The 20,771-nt window shown below is 40.9% G+C and overlaps 1 protein-coding gene and 1 pseudogene across 2 annotated transcripts in view; one reads left to right on the top strand and one right to left on the bottom strand.

Moving 5' to 3' along the window:
• Nucleotides 1-20,771, bottom strand: part of Tespa1 (thymocyte expressed, positive selection associated 1) — a 32,253-nt gene that overhangs the window by 5,199 nt on the left and 6,283 nt on the right. Inside the window, exons 3-11 of one of the 2 annotated variants that reach the window (XM_076554220.1) lie at nucleotides 13,628-13,834; nucleotides 12,708-12,750; nucleotides 8,758-8,807; nucleotides 8,064-8,117; nucleotides 6,375-6,411; nucleotides 6,034-6,132; nucleotides 2,535-2,743; nucleotides 1,296-2,053; nucleotides 76-169 (exon numbers count right to left, since the gene is read on the bottom strand). In XM_076554220.1, coding sequence (XP_076410335.1) covers nucleotides 76-169; nucleotides 1,296-2,053; nucleotides 2,535-2,743; nucleotides 6,034-6,132; nucleotides 6,375-6,411; nucleotides 8,064-8,117; nucleotides 8,758-8,807; nucleotides 12,708-12,750; nucleotides 13,628-13,790 — 1,507 coding nt within the window. In that variant the 5' untranslated portion in view covers nucleotides 13,791-13,834. Of the gene's footprint in view, nucleotides 1-75; nucleotides 170-903; nucleotides 2,054-2,534; nucleotides 2,744-6,033; nucleotides 6,133-6,374; nucleotides 6,412-8,063; nucleotides 8,118-8,757; nucleotides 8,808-12,707; nucleotides 12,751-13,627; nucleotides 13,835-20,771 lie in introns of those variants that run through there. The other variant, XM_076554219.1, reaches the window with a different exon arrangement.
• Nucleotides 18,396-19,147, top strand: LOC102917228 (NADH dehydrogenase [ubiquinone] 1 alpha subcomplex subunit 10, mitochondrial pseudogene; annotated as a pseudogene).

The following is a 20,771-nucleotide window of genomic DNA, read 5'->3' as shown; positions in this document are numbered from 1 at the left end:
GATATTCATACATTCTCACCAGGGAGAGGATGTGTCCACATATTGAAACACTGCCCGACACACAAGCCCACTTACTTCTTGAATCGTCTCCAAGGCAAGTATGGTAGAAGTAGGGGTGCCTGGCTCTGCCAGGTGAGTGACCGTTCTCCTCTTCACTGTTGTTTTGTACCTGTGAACAAGATCCCATCATAACTGAGGCAGAACAAATGGGCAATAGGAGCGAGGAAAGGCACAGGATAGAAAGGAGTTAAAAAGAATGAGGACTGAGTGCATTACAGAGGTATCCTTCTTTTGTTGTGTCAGACATCTGGTAGTCAGGTATGACTTATGTAACTACAGTCAACGAGTGGGAACATGCATGTGATTTTATTGTAAATGATCACAGATTTTCTGTGTGACACAGATTTGAAGGCTTTTCCAAATGATCCTGACACTTGATGGCAGTGCCATCTGTACATCAAAATCAAAGGAATGCAAAGTTTTAGATGGTCGGGGGGTGAGGGAAGAATAGGCAGAAATAGATGGCGCAGTACCTGAAGCCTGAACAATCCCTTCTTGAAAACTCTGTTTACCTAGAATCACAAAATCTGCTTGTCAAATGACCCTAAGTTGTTTGCAAAGACCTGCATTGGTTTTGCTTGATGTCTGTTCTTGCAAGAACCTCTCCACATCAGTTTGTATCCATAGGTCCATGTCATTACCAATGGATGGCTGATTGTATAGGAAAGGGTTGTGCTAGCTACATAGTTTGCAGTATTCACAAAAGCATGTGAAAAATCCTTTATGTTTCCAAATTATATATATATGTATATGTATATGTATATGTATATGTATATGTATATGTATATGTATATGTATATGTATATGTATATGTAGAAAGAAAAAGGAACCAAGTGTGAGGCTAGGAAAAAGCTCCACCCACAGTTAAATGGATAAAACTCTTAGATTTGGAAGCAGAACTTCTAGATCTTAATGGTTACCTATGTGTATAAAAGACATATCATTAAATAATGTGTAGCTTTGTATATAGCTAACATTCAATTTCACTTATATGAAAAACATTAAAAAACATCAGTGCATGTACGATTCATGAGAAACTGAACTCTCTTAAGAAACTATGGCTCTTTCTTTTTCTATATCCATATTAGCATACTTAACAAAAGTTTATGAATGTTCTCAAGTTGTGCTTTATTTTGTCCAGTGAGAACAAGACAATGGATTTGTTTTCCTTTATCTTCTGGGCAAGATACAGAGCTTTTCATGTCCTGCCTTTCTCTCACCTCCAGGACACTCACCTGCTCGAAGTCAGAAGCACCCTGAAGCTGCTGGGTTAGAGATTGGTGTAGCTCATGTCTGGCTTGGCTCTGTTTTCGTTTCTTCTGTATGATCGACAAATCCAGTGATTTAATATTCTTGTCCAAGGGAGGACTTTGAAATAGGCTCTTTCTTGCTTTGCCCTTTCTTTCCCATGGACTCTCCTTCTCAGCTGAATGGGGCTTCTCCTTGATGGCCTGTAGACCCCACAGCTCTCTCCTTATCTGTGCAGAGTCTGTGTCGCACTGTGGACCTGCCCTGGCTAGAGCATGAGCACAGCACATGTCTCCCTGGGTTTCTTCTTTAGGGCAGAAAGCACATGGAATAGAAGAGGTGAACAGCTTTGTATTTTGTCCTGGGGGCACAGACTCTTCCTGAGGTGCTTGCCCATGCCCTGAGCCTTGCTGGAGACCTAGCTTCTCTCCTTTTACTCTGTCCATCACTTCCCACACAACTTGGTCCAAACTGTTCCTTTTGGGGTTAGTGTGAGATGGTAACAGCCGATCTCGGGAACCTGTATACAGGCACATTTTAGAGATTGCTTTCCGTAGACGTTCTCTGGGTGAGTGGGGTTCAGGCTCTGGAGCCAGAATCCTGATGGATGGCACATCAGTTGGGTCACAATTCCAGAACATGTTGGACGGCGTGAACTTTTGGACGGGTGTCTTAGACACATAGGAGTAGAGACAGAAGAAAGCATCAGCAGTGACAGCCAGCGTTTGCACCTGCTTAAACCGGCCTGAACACAAGGAATGAAGATGGTGACTCTGGGAGCTCATCAGCAAATTACATTTTTCAATATGTCCATTCAAAATCCCCCCCAAAGCTCTAATTTCAGAGAGAGGTACCAGTTGATCCTCCAGTTTAGATTTCAGGCACCCAGAGACCCCTCTCTTGGTTTGCAGACTCCCTATCATCAGTAAGTAACTCAACAATGAGATTTTAATCTGAAATAAGATATAAGAATTTTGTGCTGATTTGAATCTGCTGATGGACAAAAGGTCTAAGCAAAAACATTAATGGCCCTAGGTTTCCTGAAGATAGTTTCTTCAAGAGAAAAAAAGCAGACACCAAAGTGCTTCATTTTTGGAAAAATATAAATGAGAATGGAACAAGCAAAGGACAAAGTTAACTAAGAAAAAAGCAGGGTATGGAGCCACTGTTGCAGATGAGAGGAAGGTAAGGGAGAAGAGCATGAATGGAGCTGAAGTAACACTCACTGGCCAGCATCAGGCAGGGATCCTCCATCTCAATCCTCTGCATCTGAGATTTCAGGAAGAGCTGGAAATCAATGCCCTTGGCCTGAGAGGGGTTGGTGAAAAATCTTGCAGGGATACGAGATGTATCTTTGTGGTCCTCGTGGCCAAAGCCCAGGCTGAAGAGGACATCTTCTGCATCTTCTTGTACCTGGTCCAAAATCTCTGAGATGCTAAAGAGAGGGGGTTTTGGTACACAGGACAACTTGGCGATATATGTGAATTCATAATATCTGTGTTGGTTTGAGTAAGAATGAATAGGCTCATATATTTGAATAATCAGTCACCAGAAAGTATTACTATATGAAAGGATTAGAAGGCTCAGGAGGTATGCCTTGTTGGAGGAAGCATTTCACTGAGGTTTCAAAAGCCCAGGCCAGGACTGGGCTCTTTTTCTCAGCCTGTGGATCAGGATATAGCTCTTGTCTATTGTTCTAGCACCATGCATGTTACCATACTCTCCACCATGATAATGGACTAAACTTCTTAAACTGTAAGCAAGCCCCCAATTAAATGTTTTCTTTTACAAGAGTTTCCTTGTAATAAAACAGTGACAATGACAATATTTAATAATATTTAATCAAGACTAATATTTTTTTCCTGGACATTTCTATATAATCTATTATGGCTTTGAAATTAGGTTTTACTATTTGAACTTAATTTCTGTGTCTGGGGCATTGGGAATATATTCTAGATCTGTTTATAAAAACTATTAGCATAGGGCTTTGAACTGTTTATACAGCTGAAAACAAATTTAAATAAATATGGAAGTGCCTTGAAAATGAAGAACAATACAGAGTCAGAGAAATTTGCCTTCATTGCTAACTTGTCAGTTCCTAATTGCATGCTGCCATAGATCTGGCTTTTGCTAGGTGCTTTGCAGTTTATCTGTCACTGCACTTGCCTTTGAAGTTGTGTGAGACAACTAAACAGTTAGTGTGTAAAGACCATAGATCTTACAGTAGTCTCATTCTGAACTTAGGTACATTCAATACTTGATTTAGAAAGGCGTCCCCTTTTCTGGCTCCTGTTCATCTGGAGAAGTGCTATTTCACAGAAGGCTAAGTACTTCCTCTCTCCTTATCATGCACATGCTCATTGTAGCACCACACTGAATCTACTAGACACCTGTCTTCAATAACTTGTTTCAACAATGGAGACAAGGTTTGTGGATTATTTGAGGCTCAGGCTATCACTATCATTCTTTTCAGAAAGGATGCTAGAATTTTTTTTTAGTCACAGTTGGGGCCGTTTTGTTAATTAGCAGCTGGACTGTGAAGTCCCTGAACCTATCCTTGTGTTGCCAGTCCTGTGTTCCTTTTATCTCCACTATTTTGGGTTTCCTTATCTGTGAGCTGCTGACATGGATTTGCTTGGTCTTTGCTCACAACCATGGCTGAGTGTTAGAATCACCTTGCTAAACCATCATAATCTCTAACTGAATTCTAAATATTTATCTTTATACCCACAAATAAGTGCAGTCCTCATGCCTCATCAGGAAACTTTTCTTTGCAACAGATGGAAACAGGCACAACCAATCAAAATGCAGAGTTTTGGAGCCCAGTCCCAAAAGGTTCAGAGTGGAGCACAAAATTTTTAAGAGCCAGAGAAGCATGGAATTTTCTGTGAGACTCTGTCCTCAAGAATTTCAGAAGTTACACACGTAAAGTCCCACCAATATGACTGGCTAAACATAAGCTGAACAAGAACAATCACAATAAACATGCCAAAGTGGATGGAGGGAAGCCCATGAGGCCTCAGTCCTACACAAAGAATTACAGGCAACTAATGAATGCTGAGAACAGGAGAAATAGTCTTCCACAGGGATGAGCACACTAATTGGTTAACCAATACCAAATGGTCAGCCCTGAAAACATACATAGAAGTAACATTATATAGACTGAGCAGATTTCATTTGCATTTAGGAACACACACACACACACACACACACACACACACACACACACACACACACACCAGCAATTTATAAAAAAGATGCCATGAATTTGAAAGAGAGCAAGAAAGAGTATCTGGGGGGGGGGGATACTTTGTAGAAAGCAAAGGGTAGAGGAAAATGATTTCATTACATTATAATCTCAAAAATAGCCAGGTGGTGGTGGCACACACCTTTAATTCCAGAACTTGGGAGGCAGAGGCAGGCCTCTGTGAGTTCAAGGCCAGCTTGGTCTACAAAGCAAGTTCCAGGACAGCCAGGACTACACAGGGAAACCCTGTCTCAAAAAACAAAACAAAACAACAACAAAACCAAACAAAATAAATAAAAGAAATCATTAAAAAAAATACAGGCACCTGTGATGGCTATTCTTGGCTTTCAACTTTATTTCATCTGGAATTAATTAAAGTCCAAATACAGACGGGCATACTTGTGAAAGAGTGATTTTTTTTTTTTTTTGCTTAATTTGAAGTGGGGCTATCTACTTCTAATCTGGTTCTTTAAGGTAGAAAGACACACCTTTAATCCAGATTTTTTGAGCTGGGAAAACCCACCTCTAATCCAGGCCATGCTTTCTGCTAGAAGCCTATGTAAGAATATGGAAAAAGGAAGATTTTGTTCTTTGCCTGCTTGCTCTTGCCTCCCTAGCAAGTTCATTCCTTCACTGCTATTAAAGCCTACTTCTTTGGGACTCCAGAATATACTAGAGACCAGCTGAGACATCCAGCCTCCTGGACTGAGCAACTAATTGGTTCTTAGACTTTTCATTCATAGACAGCCATTATTGGATTGCTGGACTACAGCCTGTAAGTCATTCTAATAAACACACTTTCTATATGTAGGGAGAGATTAATTCTTTAAGTTCTGTTACTCCAGAAAACCCTGACTAATATAACACCTGAATCCTACATCTATACATTCTCATTTAATTAAGTTCCATGAAGGTAGGGTTAGTCACATGGAAGTAAAATGTTAAGTCTCAGTATCATGTCTCAAATTAAATCTGTGTCCATAAATTTCTGATACTCTTACTGTATACCACTAATTCTTATTACTTTCTATCTTGTTTAGATTTATTTGCATGCATATCTTGTCCATTCTTTGGAATACATGAGACCCTTAAGACAAACCCTGCTTCAGCTTTGCAAGTTCCATACAGTCAATGCCTGGATTGAACAAAACTTTGTATTATTTCTATCAACAAATAAGTTGATCACAAATACACACAGTTTATTGAATACCTATTATACATCTAGGTGCTGTGATTGTATTGTTACTACACCTCCTGGAGTATAGGTTCAGTAGAAAAAGGTTCCTGTGTTTATTACACAGTACCCATCTCTGAGATGAAGATTCCTCTATACTCCTCCCTCTTCTTGGTACAAACATCATCATATTTTTTGATTGTACATAGAAAATGAATAAAAGCTCCATCATGCAGATCCACAGCTCATTCTTCACTGCTTCTCATCCCTCAATGAACCTAACCCTCCAAAATTTACTACTTACCTTGAACTAGTTTTGTTGGTCCCACCAGTCATGCTGCTGGAAGCCAAACTACAGCCAAGATCAAGTAATTGGCAAGGCCTGGGTGTCTGGAGAAAATTCCTGCAGAGATCAAATTGATGCCATTCAACTCCAGTTTCTAATCTGTACCTAGCCTCAAGTTCCCATTACTGAGTATAATTTTTCTGTGTTGAAGAAACAGACTATGCCTTCCTTTGCTAGCTAGAAAGCCTTACTCTTGCTATGTATCTTTAGCCTTTTTCTTTAAATTTCTGATTCTGTACCTCCGCCAGTTTATTGTGACCTGGAGGACACCATTCAAACTGTCTGAATTTCATACTTACCTGGAGAAGAGGTTTCCATTAGTGGCCAGTAGTGTGGCTGAATAGAAACAGAAAGGTAAAAAGTTAGACTGGAAAACGAAAAGCACTTGTGTTGTTTCTCAGGCCATAAAATAGCTCCACTCTTTCCCTCTATTATTACTGCAGGCCAGCTCAATGGTATAGAGTTTGGGATCTCAATATCATCTAACACAGACTAAGAAGTGCCCCAGACATGTCAAGCAAACACCTAGCCTGGATTCTGAACTTATGATCTATAATTGAGGTCTAGTCAAGGGCCTGCCTGACCTGAGCATGGGAGGTCACTGAGATCTTTAGGATCTTGTTCCTGCACATCATGTTGGTCTCTTACAAATCTCTGGAGATACTTGTAAGTGTAACACAATCTTAAAAGGTCTTATTAATAGAAAACTTGGAGCCAGATATTAGGGTAGATACTGAGAGATCAGAGAAACAGAACAAGCCACAGCCAACCTCATCTTGCCAACTCCTCAGCTGTTTCCATGAATCCTCAGACTGAAAGCCTCTGAATCTTCACCTGGAAGGCAATCTCAGCTGAACTGTCCCAAAGCCTCTAGTTCCTGGTCCTTATGCCTTATATACCTTTCTGCTTCCTGTCATAACTTCCTGGGATTAAAGGCATGTGTCCTTCCCAAGCAAAGACATGAGATCTCAAGTGCTGGGATTAAAGGCATGTGCCACCATGTCTGGCTCTATTCCCAGTGTGGCCTTGAACTCACAGAGATCCAGACAGATCCCTGCCTCTCAAGTGATAGGATTAAAGGTGTGTACCACCACTGTCTGGCCTCTAATCTAGTCTAATCTAGTGGCTGTTCTGTTCAAAAAATAAGTTTTATTGGGGTGCACAATATATCAACCACATTTACCTTTTTGTATAAAATAGTAAAAGAAGGTTATAACTAATGTAAGACAAACTATATACAATAAGTACAATAATTATATACAATATATACAGTCAAGAATTACATTGACAATGTCCAGTCCACTAACATTTGACAAATTCAGAAAAAAAATTCATTATTTATCCTATTTTGGTGAGTCCAATACAAAATTTGTATGCAATATACAAAAATTCAATCCAATGTAAAGTATTTAAAACAAGTAGTTCCTTTTTAAAAGTAGATTTAAAAGTCTACCCTTTTATCTCATCAGGTAAGAGGCAGTGCTTCTTTTATTTAAACCCTTGTCCTCTGCAGCAAAATCTATCCCTTAAAACCACTTCTCAAGGATAAGCATATAGCTCAGTGATAGAGCATTTTCTAGCTGGATGGAGCACTGGGTCTGATGCCCAATATAAAGATGAAGTAGAAGACAAGGAAGAAGCTCTCAAACTTTTCCGGTTCTTTAGGCTTCTAATAGAGAAAAGAAGTCATGAAGATGAGTGAATATACAGCCGATTTTATGGTGCTTTGATACTGTCTCCTCAAGCACCATAAAAAGACTGTCAGAAATCATAATAGGCAGGTGAAGAAGTATTTCTAAATCTGGGATACTTTCTGTGTTTATCTTATATCAAAACAAACAAAACAAGAAAACCAAACAATTCTTTCTCTCCAGGTAGAACCCTAGGAAGACCCTGATTCTTTATTTGGTTTCCTTTCCACTCTACCCTTAAATCATACCATGTGATCCTTTGCACTGATCCCAACATCATACAGCTGTGCCACTCACCATCTGCTCCAAGACTCAAGTCATCTTCAAAGCTGGTCCCATGGCTAGAGTACCCTACCAAAATATCACAGAAAAGTTGCAGAAATTAAAATCAGGACATAATATAAACACACACACACACACACACACACACACACACACACACACAACTGCACACTTGAACATCTAAACATGTCCTTGGACTTACATAACTTACACCAACATGCTAGATATCCATATGCTCCCTCAGCTTTATGTCATCAATGACAGTCATGTTTTGATTAAGAATTATACACATTTTTGTGTAACTTATCTGTGTACTTTGTCATACATAATCATGTACATAATACCCTGCCAAGTAGTTAATACATGAGGGTGTGTGACCACATTCAGGGACACACAAATATAAATTCACACAGTTCACCAGGTTCTTCTCCAATAGTAGTTGTTAGCAACCACTAACAAGTAATCCATTAATATTAGAGAACATTTGTTTTGAGGTAGCACTTATTTTGTACTTTCTAGACTAATCTATAACAAATAAATGGTATTTTTAAGAAACTAAAAATACTCATAATCTCAAGCATACACATAAATGTGGGTGTGTATAAACACACACACACACACACACACACACACACACACACACACACACACACACACACACACACACACACAGCTACACAGAATCCAAGAAGAAAATAGAACAGCTCACCATTGTAGTTGGATTGCCCTGCTTCTTCAGAAAGTCCCTCCTCAGTGTCTCTAAAGCCAAAAGAAAAAAAAAATCATATTTTCATGTCTTTCTTCAAATATCTTCCAGATGTTCATATAATTTTTCCAGTGAGAATCAGCACTATTGAATTTGCTTTCATATTGAAGACAATTAGGCTATGGTTACTTGACTGTCAGGTTCATAGCAGTAGTGATGAGGGCCTGAGATTGGAATGTGTTGTATTTCTAAATGTGCTACTGTTGTTATGGCTATGTAGCCTGAAGTTGGTTTTGCAATGGTTCATCAGTCTTTATCAAAATAAGAAAAAATACAGAAGCAAAACAGGAGAAATTTGTTAAGAGGACAGAGGTTTTTGATGCCATAATTTCTATCACTCCCTAGTGATCTAATAGCTAGAGTTTGACAATTTCTGATGTCATAATTTTCATATAACATGTATAAATGTCATTTTTTCAGGCTCTTGTAAGTTTACCATATCTATCCACATCCCTTCACTTTTGTAGCATCCACACTCTTGCTTGATTATCACATCTTTCAGGAAACAGAAGAAATTGCATCCTGTTAGATAGTTTTAGGTTTTGTAATGATGCCTTATCACCCATTCACTATCTTGACCAGAAGAACAAATGGAAATCAGCATAACAGATAGCAAGAAGCAGCAGCAGTTTGACAAACAAAATAAATTCCCTTCATCTGAAATAGGTAAGCAAAGTAATCTGTGAAAGAGCTTTGAGATGGGATCAGAGCACTTGGGAATCACTTTTGGCTTCTCATAATTTACATATTAAATAACACAATAATATAATTATTGGATATAGCTTTTAAAAGAAGAAAAATGAGAAAATTTTCAGGTTCTAAACCCCTCACCCCAGAACATGCTTTTTTTTTTTTAAATCACCTTTTCTAATTAATAATACAGCTTTTAAAATAAAAAACACAACAAATGCATTCAGTGACTTGTCAAGTCTAATTCCAATTACACTAGTCGATCGGGGTCGGGGGGATGCCTAGAGTTAACAATCATGCCTAGAAGAAATAGCGCAGTTTGGAGCCTTTCAGAACGCAAAATTGGTTCTTGCTACTTCAACACACAAAAAGTTGAAGGCACATGTCCACCATGAAAACCAAAAATGCTAGGATGGAGTTGAAACTAGAAAAAAAGATAACATTATAACTTTTTTCATGATTCTTGGGCCCTTTTGCCTACATCCTGTCCTACCTCATCACCTTATTTTGAAGTACTATTTCAAGCATTACTACCTTTGGAGGCTGTAAAGGATAATCCCTTTCCTCATAATCAGTTTTAGAACTCCACCTCTTGTTTCCCTAGAAAGGGAAATGACATAACTGCCCCTTCTTAGGATCTAAAATACTATATCAAAAGACAGAGTCATCAAGGCTTATTTGAGGCCCATTAAAGGAAAGTTAATTCTTCCTGGTCAAAATAATGGAACCTCAATTCTGCCTCTATTCTTGAGTGGAGATAGGACATTCTGATCTGTCCCAAAGATTAGAACATTGCATACTATTGTTTCCTTTCTTAAGAGTTAGTTATCTGAGCCTGTTAATTACTTGGCCAGAAAACCCCTCCAATTCACCTGAGGGCATGCTAAAGGATAGGAGGAATAATGAAGCAATGCACTCACACTTCCATAATCCCACCCACAATGCACTCTCTTACAGAGTTTCTGCCATGCAGCATTGCTAAGCCTACATGTTTTTCTAAGTTATAACAAAAGATTATAACTTTTCCTATTCTTTCTTCCTCTGTCCTTCTCAGACACCATCCAAAAGCCTAAGAACGACCTCTCTGACACTCTGAGCATCCTAACTCATTTTCAACATGCCAGATTCTTCCACCTTGTGGCTGCTTACCAACTTCTGTGGATGAACACAATGGCTTTCTTGAACTATAACTCAAAGGCATACTATTTAATTGTAAACAAAATTGCACCATGAAAATTGCAGGCAAATGGATGGAACTGAAAAAGATATTGAGTGAGGTAACCCAAACCACAAAAGCCAAGCATCACATGTTCTCTCTCATATCTAAAAGTCTAAATATGAAATTTATCAATCTTTCATATTTATATATGTATACACACATATGTTAACATGACAGTAACTTTACATAATATTTTATACAAAGTGCCTGCATTTCAACTGTGACCCAGCATTAGAAAGCAGGGATACATCTATGATGTTCCAAAGCATAGATCAAATAATTTTTGGTTTTGGACATGTGTTTCACTTCCTTTTGCTCATTTTTTAGTCATCATTAATAAACTGTGACAGAACAGAGTTATCATTTTCATTTCTCTCCTCAAGTTTTGACATCATTAATAAACAGAGTTATCACTCTTACTCATTAACCCCATAACCCAATTTTTTAAGAATCTGGAGGCATATGACAGCCTGTTCTCAGGCTGGTAGCTTTGGTTGCTTAAAGGACACTAGACCAAAACAAAATCTTCAAGCCACACTGGGCATTTTGCCACATCCCAAGCAGCGTATTATTAACTCTTAGTAGTCAGAATGTCCAAGAAAAATCCTCAGGCCAAAGGTGCTGCAGTTATTCAAATTCTGACATAATGCAATATTTATATTTTATGTCTTTATAGAATTTATCTATATGTCTATTCCTAGCATTCTATTGTTCCTTGGTCATACATCACCATAATGATTCTGCATGTGCTTATATTTCTAAGAGAGGGAGGTCCTGACATCTTATTCTTTTATCACCTTTCCACTCCATACTCTGCTCATCAATATGTCTCGGCCTAGGGCAGAGGTATGTGCCACATAATTGTCTGAGTGTATAATGGGAAGAGGCTTGTAATCTGAACTGTGGCCAACTCCTCTAGCCCACCAAATCTTTTTCACCTTTTAAAATTTACTTTGTATTGAATATCTTGTTCCTGTGTAAGTACAGGGACAGATGTTTCAAGAATGTCTCATAGCCTCATGAAGGGACTTCTGGCTTCTTTATTTGTCACAACCTCCAAGGCATAAGGTTCAAGTAGATAAGGATATCTCCCTAAAAGCAGGGGGAATACTATGTTTAGGACTGTCCTGAGGAAGCTTAGAAGCGGCATTCCTGGGAGAAGGCATAAATGATTTATAAGAAATTTTTCCATCAATCCAATATCCTCAAATTGTACAAATATTGAAAATCCCTCAAGTATGCAATAGGTGGAGATGAAAACCAAAGGTGGCATGGCAGCCATCATGTGGCTCAGCTTTGCTTTGTCAAGCAGTTGCACTAGCTTTATGACTTTTGCCATTCCATTCAGATATGTCTGTGCCAAGTACCTAGATATAAGACTCTCATCCTGTAGTTCTCAGGTTGTTCTCTGTGTATGACTATAATGCAAAGATACAAGGGAGAATAAAAAAAAAACAGAGAAATTTGGAAATGTTTTCAAAGCATAACAATTTCCCTTCAAGAACAAGGGTAAGCATGTTTGTGGGCTTCTTTGTGGTATTTAATAAAGTATTTTCAAGAAAAGAGGTAATGTAGTTTAAAGTCTGAATTCTTCATGGTTTTGCAGCCCCTGTGTTCTGCTACTGAGGAGGAATGGTTCCCCTCTAACTCTTCCGTTTTTGTCACACCATGTAAAACTGCAATTAGAATGGGGAAAGCCAATGGGAGGGGCCCACCACTCATGCCTAGGATTCTAGGAAGATTCAGATTTCCATCTACTCTTAGCTCTAGCCCAGATCTGTCCTGGATTTTCAACCTTCCAAGCTGAACTTCATGTCAGCCCTGAGTTACATTTGACCCATAGCCTGGATCACCATCTGACCCAAGACCCGAGTCTCCTCATCATGCCTGAACACCAAACTGATTCTCACTCTTTTCCTGTCTCTGAGTTCACAGGGACCATCACAGCCATCCACCAGCCACATCTTTGCCTTTGAACACTTACCCACAGCCCTGCAGCCAGTCCTCAATCTTATTGATTGGATTCCCTAGAAAAAGCAGACACTGGGTGATTGTGGGAACTGAAGGAACCACACCTCCTCAAATAACTCAGGGCACTCTGCAAGTTGTCCTCACACAAGCCACAGCAAGACTCTTTCTACCCATGAAGGGGAGGATATGAAAGGGATGTACTCATGCATAAAGATGACAGGTATGTCTCCCCTCTCTTCTATCTACTTCAGAAAATGGAAAGTTCCCAGTGTCCAGGCTACCACACTTTCTGCTTTCTTTTCCCAAAGTTTGGGAATAGGGATTATTCCTTTCTCAAAAATAAAAAAAAGAAAAAGAAAAAAGAAAGAAAGGAAGGAAGGGAGGGAGGGGGGAGGGAGGGAGAAAATATCAGAAGAGGGATGGCCCTATGCTTTTATTTCCTAACAAATAAACAAGGGTGGGTTTATTGGTCCAAAAGTTTTTGTTTCTGACTACATCTCTGGTCTTTCTCTTTGAACATCAGATAATAAGGTATGTGAGAAAGGTACAACTGCTTCATTGAGCAAGAAAATCTTCAAAGAGACTTCTCAAAGGTCACACAGTTGTCAGAGTTGCAGCCTGGATCTGGGCATAGACTGTATGTAGTCTTGTTACACAAACAAACTTAATTCACAGACAAACCCTCTTCCTTCGACTCTTACAGAAGTTTCTCAGGATGGTGCAAAGGTGTCCACTTCTGTTTCCTAATCATATGCCTGCCTCCTCCTCACACAATTCACATATCATATTATATTGTACCTCTTCCTTACACTCACTGAAAGGAGTCATAATGAGCCTCTGTGAAGTCCTACTCTAAACAGAGGCCACTTTCCATCCTTTGCAGACCTGTGCAAGACACAGTGAGTATTTGTGTGATACCCAGCAGCTTCTTACCTTCCTGGAAAACATCATCCAGGCTGGAAGGCTCCGGATCCAGTGCATCCTGAAGGGCAGCTGCAGCCTCCTCTTCCAGGACCTGGGTTTGCCAGTTACGGCTCTGTCGTAGCCAGGCCCTTCGTTTTTCCCAGGATGTAGGGCTCAGCACTGATGCTTCCATGGTCCTGAACCACTTTCAGGCCTTTCTACCACACTGATGCCTTCCTGAAAGTTGAAACATGAGGAAAGTCTTTCACCCTCTCTTCAGAATCCACTCCTCTCAAAGTGACTCTCTCATTTTCTGTCTGTGCAAAGAGCCTGTTCTCTCTGCCTAATCAGGAAAGAAATGATTCATAGCCATTTGCTGCTTCAACCCATCCACCACTACCACCAAAAAAGGGAATGCTCTGAAAAACCTAAGTACCAGATCAAGTCTTTCAAGTCAGTGAGTCTAAAAGCTTCAAACATTGCAGGAGTTAAGGGCCACTGAGGAAACTTTTTTGGCTTAAAGTATCTCTATTTCCCATAGTAGCTGCAGTGCTCTATTATGAAACATTTTCCTTAAAGCAAGCTTGTTAGCTCATACTTGTAGTTTTAGTACTCAGAAGGCTAAGGAAGACCAATCTATAGTTCAAGAGTGACTCTGTTTAAAAGAACTGTCTTCTTTACTCTCTTTATTAATTTTGCCTTTCAGAATCTACCATTGCAACTAAAATATTTGAGGGACTGAGGAGATGCCTTATTCAGTTATGTGCTTGATACACAAGCATAAGGACCTGAATTTAGATCTCCAGCACCCACATATAAGCCAAATACAAGGGTAGGTCTCTAATCCTAGCTGTGGGCACAGAGCTGGAAGGGTTATTCCCTGAAGTTTTCTCATTAGCTAGACAACCTAGTCAAATCAGTTGACTTCAGGTTCAATGAAAAACCCTATCTCAAAAAATAAGGTGAAGAGAGATTCAAGAAGACATTGCTATTGGCCTATGATCTTCACACACACACACACACACACACACACACACACACACACACACACACACACACACACACACACACACACAGAGAGAGAGAGAGAGAGAGAGAGAGAGAGAGAGAGAGAGAGATGTATGCATGCTCACACAAAATCTTAAAATTTACATTTTATTTTTGTTTCTGGATTTGTTTGGTTTTCAGTTTGGTATATTCTTTTCCCAGAAAAAGGAAGAACTATAATAAAAACAAGGAGACACTGAACTTACTGTCTTACGCAATAGACGACCGTGCCTTCCAGATGGTCACTTTCTACTTTGTGGATTTGTATCTCCATGTTAACTATGAGTTACTTACTCAGCTTGTCAAAGCAATTGTCACTCCATATAGTGACAACTCATTTGACATTTCTCCCCCCAAATATATAATGATGCCTCTAGGCATAGAATCTGAGAAGAGTAAGGGAAGAATCATTCAGCTGTCCAGACAGAGCTTGAAAGGCAAGCACTAATGTGCACTCAGCCACAGCCACAGCCCTCCACCATGAGTTAGTAGATTTGCAGCAAGACTTTCAGGTCTTATTCTTCCACTCCCTGGAGCTTCACTCATTGCTTCATCTTCAAAATTATACTTTGAATTGCTGAAGTCAGGAAAAATAAAAAAGAAAAATACAGGAATTTCAAGAGCCTTCTTTTAAGACTCAAAAACAAAGTCATTATTGAGACATTCAAAGACGTGGGTTCTGAAACAGCTATGTTTTAAAAGAACATCCCAAACATAAAATGTTCTGCTAGTGCAATAAAATTGTTTTAGTTGCTTTGTCTTGCTACATATAAGACAATGTATATTGTTGCTGTCTAATCTTGGGCCCTTCCCTTCAGGCCCAGTCCAGGTTTTGTCTTCCAGGGAAGGCAGCTGTTAGCATTGTGAGACTGTTATGCACTCTACTCCTTTTTGCCTTTTAGAGAATATTCAACCACTTAACTAAGCTCAGGTCAAAGGAAAGCTACAAAGAGGGTCAGCAGAGGAGACTTGCTGGCATTAGGTGATAGAGGATGAAGTTGCCTCCAGAAAGAAGGGAAGGGGAAGTAGATAAGATCTCCTGAGTAAATTGGGAGTGCAGTGGGGAGAGGAGGGGGGCATGAGGGAATGGGGTGGTCGAGTTGGGGGAGAGACAGACAGGGAGAGCAAGGAAAGAGATATCTTGATAGAGAGAGCCACTATGGGGTTATGGAGAAACCTGGTGCTAGGGAAATTCCCAGGTACCTACAAGGATGACCCCAGCTAAGACTCCAAGCATGACCCCAGCTAAGACTCTAAGCAATAGTGGAGAGGGTGCCTGAACTGGCCTTCCTCTGTAATCAGATTGATGACTTCCCTAATTGTCATCATAGAACCTTCATCCAGTGACTGATGGAAGCAGACACAAAGATCCACAGCTAAGTACTGAGTCAAGCTCCCAGAGTCTAATCAAAGAGAGGGAGAAGGGATCATAGGGTCAAGATCATCATGGGGAAACACACAGAGACAGTTGACCCGAGCTAGTGGGAGCTCACTGACTCTGGACTGACAGCTGGGGAACCTGCATGGGATTGAACTAGGCCCTCTGAATGTGGGTGACAGTTGTGTGGCTAGATCTGTTTGTAGGGACCAGGGCTTATCCCAGGTACAAGAACTGGTTTTTTGGAGCCCATTCCTGTGATGGGACACCTTGCTCAGCCCTGACACGGGGGATGGGGGGAGGCTTGGTCTTGTCTCAATTTGATATGCCAGACTTTGTTGACTCCCCATGGGAGACCTTACCCTCTCTGAAGAGTGGATTGGGGGTGAGGTGGGGGAAAGGAGGAGGGGAGGGAGGGAGAACTGTGGTTAGTATGTAAAATGAAAAAACTTTTAAATAAAAAAATGAAAAATTAAAAAAAATTAAGGAAGTCTCCACAAATCCTGAATCAAAGTGTGTTTTCCTAGTCCTGCCTTCCAAAATATTTAATCGGCTGTTTCCAGTCAACCCAGAAAAGAAAATGCCAAAGACTGACTTGCCTATTTCTTTAATTCCCTCACATAAATCTCAGGGTATCCTTGATGCACAAGGACATTTTTGGTGGTTAGGAAAACTTAAAAGGAGACAGCAAGGGAAGGGAAGCATGAGGGAAGGGGAGAATGGGGGGGCAGAAGGAGGGAGAAGTAAAGATGGAGGTCCAGGGAGTTGGGAGAGAGAGAGAGGAAATGGAAGAGAGTGAGGAAAGGAGAGAGGGAGGAAGAGGGAGGAGGAAAGAGGGGAAGAAGAAAGGACAGAAGGAGAGGAGGGACACAGTGAGGAAGAGATACAGGGCTGCCCCACTGCACCTTACTATCAGCGCCAAGAACCACTTCAAGCACCTTTTCAGAGCAGACTGCCTACCTGGGATGACAGGGAAAGGGTATCAGCATCTTCTTTGATATGTCTCTGGTATGTTCCTCACATTTTTGAAGCTCTCATTCAAATAAGCTAAGTTCCTCTCTACCTCTTTTAGCCCTGGTTTTTATTATACTTTTTCCTCTCCTTTTTCACCCTAAGTATTTGCTGCACTCAACCCACAAAGCCCCCAATCCATTCTCCACCCATTTCCTCCAGGAAGCCAGATGTGGCTTCTGCAGTTGGCCTTAATTTAACCCTGTCCCTTGACTGTTCTTTCTGGTTATTATCACCAAAGCACATTATACTTTTATTAATTTCTCTCCTGTTTTATTACTCTTCTAATTAGAACATAAGATCCAGGGTCAGAGGTGCTTGTCTGGATTGTCCATTGCTGTATTTCCAAAGTCTAAAACAGAATCAAACATGTTGTTGGCTAAACATATACTCTAAATGAACGAGTGCTTCCTAGGTGATTATGCCTCTTGGGAGCTCAGCGCCCTACAAGTCACCACAGACATACTCAGAGCTCAGTTCCAAGGCTTCCAATAAGATTTAGCAATGTGCTTGGGACAGAAAGTTGGGAAACAAAGACATGATAGTTCTAAGACCTGTTTCTGCTCTGAGAGTTCCTGCAATTGAGAACAGCATTTACATGTGTCCGAAAATGCTTTTCCCTCATCTGTACATCCTTACACAGAATTTTTACTTACTGCAAATACCTAAAGGAAAGTGTACATGGAAACAGAATGCTTAATGCTTAAAGAGGTCCAAAGGAAGGCTCACAAAACTGACTGTAATTACAGGCAGCAGAAAGACAGGAGCTAAGAGCTCTATCACCCACTGCAAAGAATAGTCATTTTCTGGCAGTTTGGATGGGAGTGGAATCATTTACTCGCTTTAAAAGACAACTATGGAAGGAGCTGGAAAGATGGCTTAACACCTAAAGTACTTGCCATGCAAGCACAAGGACCCAAGTTAGATCCTTGAGCCTATAAGAAAAAGCTGAGAGCTGTACCACATGCCTGTAATGCCAACACTGAGAGTGAGCACAGGGTGATTCCTGGTTCTTGCTGGCCAGCCAGTCTAGCAAATTCCAGAGTCAGTCAAGATTTAAGATGGAGACTGACGGAGGAGAATACCTGACCTTGACTTCCGGTTTCCACATACGCGTGCGCATGTACACACACACACACACACACACACACACACACACACACACACACACCACCTCAAGAGAGAAGATACAAAGGAACTAACCTTCCCCAATGTGGCTCATTGATGTGGGACTTAAAGTAGAAATTAATTTTCCCTAATCTTTGTCATGTATGGGTTATAATGAACTGTTCACAAAGTAATAAATGAAACTACTATAAGAATGGGTAGCAAGGTCCTTGAGCTGGACGGGTCGGCAGAGCTATGGCCTTGAGGCTGCTGAGACTTGTCCCAGCGTCGGCGTCTGCGTGCAGCCTCACGGCCAGAGCCCAGCGCAGGGAACAGATTCACACCAGTGTGCAGTGCCAGCTGAAGTATGGGCATTTGGCCTACGTTCTTGTTGATAAGGCATCCAAAAGAATGAATGACTACAGCCGAGAAATAAGGGTAGACAGGAACCTATGGGAAAAGCAAGCTCTGGGAAAAGCAAGCTCGCAAAAGAGATCGCAGAGAGCCTAGGCATGAAGCACTTTCCGGAAGCAGGGATACAGTACTCGAGCAGCACCACAGGTAACAGAAGGCCCCTGAACATGGAATTCAGTGGCAGCTGTAGCTTAGAGAAATTTTATGATGACCCGAAAAGCAACGACGGCAACAGCTACTGCCTGCAGTCCTGGCTGTACGCCAGCCGCCTCCTGGGGTACGCAGACGCCCTGGAGCACCTGTTGAGCACAGGACAAGGTGTGGTCTTGGAGCGTTCCATCTTCAGTGACTTTGCTTTCCTGGAGGCAATGTACAACCAGAGCTTCATCCGAAAGGAGTGTGTGGACCACCACAAGGAAGTGAAGCGGCTCGCTCTCCCCCAGCACCTGCCACCCCACGTAGTCATCTGTGTCGATGTGCCTGTGCCAGGCATACAGAGCCGGATCCAGAAGGCCACCCCACGTAGTCATCTGTGTCGATGTGCCTGTGCCAGGCACACAGAGCCGGATCCAGAAGAAAGGAGATGCACATGAAATGATGATCATCTCTGCCTATCTCCAGGACATTGAGAATGCCGACAAGCACATCTTCCTTCCAGAGATGAGTGAGCACTGTGAAGTTTTGGTGTACAGTACCTGGGAATCTGAAAGCTCAATCAAGGTGGTAGAGGACATTGAATACCTTAAGTACAACAAAGGGCCTTGGCTTAAACAGAGTGACATTTCCTTTCACTGCCTGTGCTTGCGGGTTCAGGATGAGATAGAAGTGCTGGATTTCACTACCGTTCCTATCGATCTCCTAGAAATCACGATTGGAGCTCACCAGGGTACCCGAATCCAAAACAGCTTCAGAGCACTGCCAGGCCGGAAGTACAAACCTGGGTACAAGGCCGAGTGGGTGACAAGTGGATCTGGTTGAAGTGAATGGTCCCTCTGCCTAGCTGTGTCACAGCGGTGAAGATGTGTGCTCTGCTCAACTCTGTGAATTCCAGAGCTTTGCAAGACAGCAGGAAAAAAGCAAGGATCAAGAAATTGCCCAAAGAAATGGTTTAACAAAAACAGTCTTCTCTGTTCCTAGTCAGTTGATTGAAAGATTCAATTTCCATAGAAAAGATTCTGGAACCTTTCAGTTTTATTTTGGAATCATCTGAGAAAAACAAAACAAACAAATCTGGTCTGTTGTGAAAGACCAGCTTCTACTAGACATCCCATGTCCCTGTGCTGTGTCCTTCTGTCCTCTCAACTTCAAAAAATAAAGCTGGCTTTGTAGCTCCTCAAAAAAAAAAAAAAAAAGAATGAGTAGCAATACTGGGAAACAGAAATAAATAGAAGGGTTTGGTTCATGGTAATCAGATGAAAATGTACTGGTAGAAAATAAGAAACTAAGTATTCTTTCTGGAAATTTGGAGGAAGTGGCAAATGATATCAGATAAACACACCAGCAGTGAGCAGGCTACAAAGAAATGACAGATGGGTACAGAGATGGCAAGATGCAGCTTTGGAGGTTTTTGGAGGGAGTCTGTCTAATATAGAGATGGGGATGGAAATGTTTATTCATAACATTCCAGTAACAACAAGAGTCATCAAACAAAATGCATTCCCATAATATGAAGGAACATGGAGCAGAGAAGAGAGCACTGGCCAGGGATAAGATCAGAATGCCTGCTATACAAGCTTGACATGAGTTCAATCCCTGGAATCTAAGGTGGAAGGAAAAAACTGACCCTTGAAAGTTTCTCTCTGACCTCCCCATACATGCAACATACACATACACACAATAATAATGATAATAATAATCAGTAAAATCTTAAAAAATAAGTTGTCATTTGCATTCACACCATTTCTCCAATCAATCTCTAGCAACCAGCATGTGTGTGTGTGTCATATTCAAGAAGAGAGTATGTGATGTGTCTGTGTTGATTGGACCATCCTTTGTGAGATCTCTCTTGAGTCCCACAACAGGGCATGGTGTAGTGCTCTTCAATGGAGATAACTCAGCAAACACTGTACCTCCTGAAGAGCAAGATTCATACTTGTGCTGGGAAATTGTCCTCAATTAGTATATGTCATAGAAGAGGTACAGACCTAACTGCCTTTCTCTATGGCCTCAGATCCTCTGTGTATATGTTTACTACCTTGTAGTGAAGAGAAGCTATGA

The sequence above is a fragment of the Peromyscus maniculatus genome, chromosome 18 (genome assembly GCF_049852395.1).
Source record: "Peromyscus maniculatus bairdii isolate BWxNUB_F1_BW_parent chromosome 18, HU_Pman_BW_mat_3.1, whole genome shotgun sequence".
Taxonomy (NCBI): domain Eukaryota; kingdom Metazoa; phylum Chordata; class Mammalia; order Rodentia; family Cricetidae; genus Peromyscus; species Peromyscus maniculatus.
This window is presented reverse-complemented; position numbering and strand designations above follow the sequence as displayed.